The sequence below is a fragment of the Gobius niger genome (genome assembly GCF_951799975.1).
Source record: "Gobius niger genome assembly, chromosome: 21".
In the NCBI taxonomy this organism is placed as follows: domain Eukaryota; kingdom Metazoa; phylum Chordata; class Actinopteri; order Gobiiformes; family Gobiidae; genus Gobius; species Gobius niger.
Genome location: NC_136872.1, coordinates 21,527,940 through 21,534,441, shown reverse-complemented (window position 1 = coordinate 21,534,441; position 6,502 = coordinate 21,527,940). Strand labels below are relative to the sequence as shown.

General features: G+C 37.4%; 1 protein-coding gene across 1 annotated transcript; it reads left to right on the top strand.

Annotated features, from left to right (window-relative positions):
• Positions 1-548: 548 nt before the first annotated feature.
• LOC306981030 (GTPase IMAP family member 7-like) lies at positions 549-4,368 on the top strand (the record flags this gene model as incomplete). Its single annotated transcript, XM_079580576.1, has 2 exons — positions 549-614; positions 3,353-4,368. The coding sequence occupies exons 1-2, from the start codon at positions 608-610 to the stop codon at positions 4,366-4,368; spliced, it is 1,023 nt and encodes a 340-aa protein (XP_079436702.1). The 5' UTR covers positions 549-607.
• Between the last annotated feature and the right edge of the window lie 2,134 nt (positions 4,369-6,502).

Here is a 6,502-nt window from a genome sequence, read left to right as displayed (position 1 = left end):
TAATGTCTCCACTGTCACCCTTTTTCATAAACAAAATATCCTATTAATAGCTCTTCTGATGCTATCACAGAATGAGTCAGTCAAATAATATTTTCCAGTCACATGGGTGCATCAAACCAAACTGGTTTAAAGAACGCAACATTACAGGTTTGCCTTAAAAAGAAGCTATTGATTTTTCTATTATTACTTTGGTCACAAGTTAATTTATTGCTAGTTTCAACTTGAATATTTTTTTCAATTTTTTATCTTAGATACAAGTTGGTAATTTCATGCTGCCACCTCAGGTCATATATGTAACTGCAGCTTCTATATTCAGCTCGTGCATGACGGTTCTGATCATCAGTATCTGCATCAACTTATACTTTTACATTTTATTTGCCATGTGGAACAGATAACACTGTATATTCACATACATTTTTTCTTTGACTATATTTTCATGTGATGCTTTTACCTCAGAGTCTGTCTTTTGAGTCTGAGTCTGGGCGTGGATTAAAACTCAACTTGTGTTTCTGGTTTGATCAGTTAAAGGGAAAGTAAAGGCTGAAATTGCAGAGTTTGACGCAGAACCATTTTTGGAGCAGAGCCTTTGAGAGTCCACAGATCTGACATGGCGCGTAAGTAAATGCAAATGTATTCATTTAAAATATGATTTTCTCTAAAGGGCAGAGACATTTAGTTCAACTGTTTTTGTCTTATTTTAAGTGAACTGAAGCTGTTACATTGTCTCTTAATTCCAAACAATCCAAACTCAAAATCCGCATGAATTGTCTCTATTCAAGAAGATTTTAAGCCATTTATCTCACATAAATCAAGTGTTTTATGGTTTCTCTCGTTCGTAGAAATGTCAGCAAAATAAAAAATAATTTGAAATTAATAAAAATGAAAATTTAATAAAGCACTCTCATTCTCTCTTAGATTATTTAAAAAAATGTATCAAACAAATTAACAGATAAAATACAGTAAAATACAGAAATATCACTCTCTGAACTAGAGCTGTTTTATTGTCCTATAAATTATGTTTTTTTTGTTTTTGTTTTTTCAAGTCTGTTTATAGTTTACTTTACTATACTTTCCTCTCGCTCATGCTTTACCATCCGGATATTTTAAAAAGTCTTTAACGCCGCTTCATTGTGGCAGTCCACACACTGGACTGAGACCAGGGCAGTTTGTCACATGGGTTAGTCACATGACACATAACATTGAAAAGATCAAGTTGAACATCCTCATTCTGTGATATGTTTTCAGTCACTCAAAAAACATTGACATGACAAGATTTGTCTGTTTTAAACGTTGGGACAAGTTTTCATGCATCTGACATTTTAGAGCTTTAGATGAAAACTTTCAATTGAACAATTATTGAGCTTTCAAGCTAAAGAGAGGAGCCGGGTGTCACATGGGGTACATACACCCCAACACTTTCACAAAGTTAGATATGTTAAAGCAGGGGTGCCCCAAGCGGGGTCCGCGGCCCAAATTTGGCCCGCCGAAACAATTCTGTTGGCCTGCCAGAGAGAGACCTACTTTTGCGCTGCCTCTCTTCCATTTATTCTCAATGGTAAATATGGATGCAGTTCACTTTTTGACCACCAGCGTCAAATTGGGGGCGCTGTTTCACTCCTTTCGCAAAGTTAAGGAAACACTGTTGGTTTTGGTGTTTATTAATCACAGAGTGTTGTAGCATCAACTTTCACAGTTTTCCAACTTTTATTGCAAAGGTTAACATCAACAACAGTATATGTTAAAAATGGACTTATAAAAGAATTGATGCTGAACTGACACTTTCAAAATATTCTAATGTCTTTGAGTTAACGAATGAGGTAAAGTCACTGTAGGTGCTGTAGATGCAGGTGTTTTTTGGTTTTGCACTAAATTGCTACAATTGCTGATTTTGTTCTACTAAAATTAGGCTTTTGCCATAGTTACCATTTGTTATGTTATTTGCATAGATGGCCCACAGTTGCATTTGTAATTTGCAGTTATATGTTTTTCGTGCTTGACATCACCGTGTTTGGCCCTCGACTCGCAGGTACTTTTTCATTTTGGCCCTCGGAGACAAAAAGTTTGGGCTCCCCTGCTGTTAAAGCCTCGATCCAAAATTGATTAAATGAGTTTGTTTTCCCTCCTCAATCTACACACAATACCCCATAATGATGAAGTGACAACAAAGGTTTTTGCAATGTTTATATATATATATAAAAGAAACACAATTTTGCCCACTCATGTTGCACCGCACAATAAGTAAAAAATGGTAAAAGCTGCCGTGACTAAGCTGAAGTAAGCACCAATAGGCCCTTTCTGATCTGAATACTGTCCCACAGCACATGTTCCATTATAACTGATCAAGACTAGAAAAGATATAATTTACACAAATTAATTAAAACAACTCAACACACTAAATTAGCAAAGGGGATCCAAACCAACTGCTATTTGTTTTTAGAAGATGTAATAATTTTGTCATATCTGCACTTGTGACAGCAAAAACAAAAAAGAGGGAACTACTTTCATTTCGCGTGTGTTGAAACATAATTATCTGTTGATAGTTTGTCGCCGTGATTATGTAGTTGCTCTCTGCCATTTTTATTTTGTAAAAGTAACTCATGTGAAGACAAAACGTTTGGTTTAAATATTGTCTCCATTGTCAGCCTTTGAAAGTAACATAAGACTCATCACCCTCATGAACAAAATAATATTATTGACAGCACATCTGATGCTATCACAGAATTACTCACTCAAAGAATATGAAACACAAACCAAACTGGTTTAAAGAATGTAAACATTAGATGCCCAAAGGTTTGCCTTAAATGGAAACTCATTATACTTCTGTCAATATCTTGGTCACAGGTTTTTCTATTGTTAGTTTCCCCTTGAATATTTTCACATTTCATTAAATTAATTTTTTTCTGTCTCTTTGGATTGACCTGGTTCTGATCATGAGTATCAGCATTCTGTCACTTACACTGGAGTTTTTCTCAGTCATGTAAAACAGATCATATCGGCCTATACCCACATAACGTTTTTCTTTGATTACCTTTTTATGTGATGTTTTTACTGAGTTTGTCTATTGAGTCTGAGACAGGGTGTGGATTTCAACTCAACTTGGAGTCCTGTGTTTCTGGTTTGATCAATTAAAGAGAAAGTAAAAGGCTGAAGTTGTATCTTGTGATCCATCGTGTCGAAAGCTTCTTAAGGTCAATGAAAATACCTCCTCATTCTTCAATGAGTTGCTCTGTGGTCTCTCTCACAAACAGCCTCTTCATCACAGACAGATCAGTTTGATCTGTTATGACTCTGTTACTGTAGACAATGTTAAGAAATAGTTATGTTAACGTTCATGTTTGTGTCTTCATTTCAGAAAAACGAGAAAACACCAGGAGGATTGTGCTTCTTGGAAAAAGTGGAACAGGAAAGAGCAGTTTGGCCAATACTTTGTTTGGAGAAAAAAACACATTCAAAGTAGGCAGTTCTGCAGACTCTGGGACAAGATTCTGTTTGTCCGAAACCAAAACCATCAATGGCAGAAGCATCCAGCTGATCGACACTCCTGGTTTCTTTGACACCAACTTAGATAGTGAAGAGTTGAAATCAGAGCTCCTCAAGTGCATTGTTGAGTGCGCTCCTGGACCCCACGCCTTCCTGCTGGTGTTTCCACTAGGAAGGTTCACTCCACAAGAGGAGGAAATTGTAAACCTAATGGTAAATGAGTATTTTGGTGCAGAGGCTCTGAAATACACCACAGTGGTGTTCACTCACGGAGACCAACTGGATGAGGAGATGAAGATCGAGGATTGGTTGAAGGAGAACAAGAACAAATCCCTCAAAAACCTGTTGGATAAATGTGGAGGCCGTTGTTGTGTGATCGATAATAAATACTGGAACAAAGACCAGGAGGATCCGTACAGAAACAACCAGCACCACATCGGCCAACTGCTGAAGACCATCGACCAAACAGTGAAAGAGAACGGAGGAGGATACTACACCAACGAGATGCTGCAGACGATGCAACATCAAATAGAAGAAAAGAAAGCTGAAATAAAAAAATCCTCACCAAACCTCTCAGAGGAGAAACTTATGAAAAAGGCCAAAGAGGCTGTGTACAATTTACTAAAGAACAATGTGAAAGGGTTAGTAATAGGAGCCATATTGGGGGCTTTTCTTGGTGGAGCAGCAGGAGCAGGAGTAGCTCTATGTTTCAGTGCCGGTGTGGCGGTGATATGTGTGGCAGCAGGAGCAGGAGCAGCTATAGGAGCAGCTGTAGGAGGACCAGTGGGAGCGCTGGTGTCTGAGTACGCTGAGCCAATGGCCGAAGCTGCAAAAGATGCTGTTGCAAATGTGGCCCAAAAAGCACTTAAACATCACAAATATGAATAGAAGTACAAAAGTGCCGTTCATGTTATTGCAGATAAATATTGGAACAAGAGCCGGAATCAACACAGAAATAACTAACAATAGATCAAATCACTGCAAGACGATTGACCAAATTGTTAAAGAGACATGTAGACAGGAGGGAGAAAAAGAAAATGAGAAAAACTACATCAAAGCATCTTCACCAAAACAAATCCAGCGCTGACGCCAAAACTTCATGAAGATTTAAACGAGGGATGACGATAATAATAATAATGTGTTTTTGTTGTGGTGGTTTTAGTCTGTAAGTCTGCAAAAGTCACTCTGACCTCTAGATGGAGCCACAAGACTTTCACTGGTTCAAATCCCACACTTACAAGTGCGCCTGCAATATAACCTGCTGTTTTTGAACCTGTAATCTAAACTCTCATAACATGTCAATGATTTATCTTTTGTGCTGTATGTATTCTCATTATAATCTGTACTAATAACATTATCATATGTTCCTTGATCATTTAAAAGACAAAATAAAAGCATGAATTATTTGTGTTTTTGTCTTTATTCAAGTTATATGATTACAGTACCTTTCAGGAATCTTGAGGAACATATTTTTCAGAGTCATTATGATGAGACACTTTAAAGCAAAACGACCTTAAATGCGGGAGGTGTTCCAGGCATGTCCTAGTGGGACAAGGCCTCGTGGAAGACCCAGGACACGCTGGTGGGACTATGTCTCCGAGCTGGCCTGGTGTCGCCTCGGGGTCCCCCCAGAACAGCTGGAGGAGGTGTGTGTGGACCGGGAAGTTTGGGCGTCTCTGCTGAGACGCTTCCCCCCGCGATCCGGCCCCGGAAAAAGTGGAAGAAAATGGATGGATGGACCTTAAACAAGTTTGAAATGAGAAGAAAACGAAAAAAACAGTTTACAATACTGTGGGTGTAGTTTCACCTTTGTCCGCCAGAGGGAGCTGTCCGTGTTGTTTGAGCAGTTAACATTTTTCTCTCTCTTTTCACTATCATACGGTTTATAGAAGCTCAAAGGGAGTAAGTGCCTCCTCCTTATTCATGTAAATTACATTTGTATTTCATGATGCTACAGTTAGACATTATTTTTACATTTACATCAGATAAACAAGTATTCTGAGTGTTCTGTATCAGTTTCAAAACACAACTATACCTGTACATGTTTGTGGACAGGAACTTTCTTCCTCATGTTACCGTTGTCAACAATCAGCAGACTTAGCTTTACAAAGTGCAGCACAAATACTGTGAATAGTAAAAGTATAGCAAAAGTATAATCGGCTATTAACTTATTTGTACAACTTTTCTCAGTTTAACGCTTCACTTGCAGTTCCGTAATGTGTCCACCAGAGGGAGCGCCAGCGCCAATGCAATGATTTACCACAGACTGTATTTAACTCTATGTGATTTATTAAAGGTTTTTGAGTAAATTGATCTTTTGTCGTTGTTTTTCTTCATAATTTATACGGTGAATATCTATGAAATACAATAATATTAACGGATTTTGAATACACAAAGTCCACAGAAAACAAAAACAGAACAAAAAAAGGAAGAACCAACAAACACAAAGGGGTCAGTTTATGCTTCACAGTTTATGAACTTACAATATCTCATTAGGAAACAAAGACTAAAAGAGCACAGGGATTTCAAATGTGAATGAGAAATGTTTTACCATTTACACACTACAGTATCACTAATACAAGAAACTACTTCAAAAACATAAATAATGATAACAATAATGAACAGCAGAAATTGCAGAGCGCCAGAGACCTGCACTGGAGGGACTGTCATGACCAAATATGCATCATTTACCAGATTTGTACATCGTGCTAATCCGTTACCTGACTATAGTTTTATTATTTTTACTCAGTACTAGTAAAGCAATAATTATCTTTTTTTCATCTGGTTCAAAAACAAAAAGCTTGACATATAAAATAATAATAAAATAAAGATAAAGATCACGATAATGCGGGTCATCATCAGAAACAGGACAGATTCTTTATTAACTGTTATGTCCCTTGTGTCTGATCATGTGGGGATACTTTAAAGTCTCTTTATCACAGGCCTCCTTCACAGTCTCCAAACTAACATCACTAAACCAGATTTTACATTTGTGGCAAATTAAATCATTCTAAAGTGAATT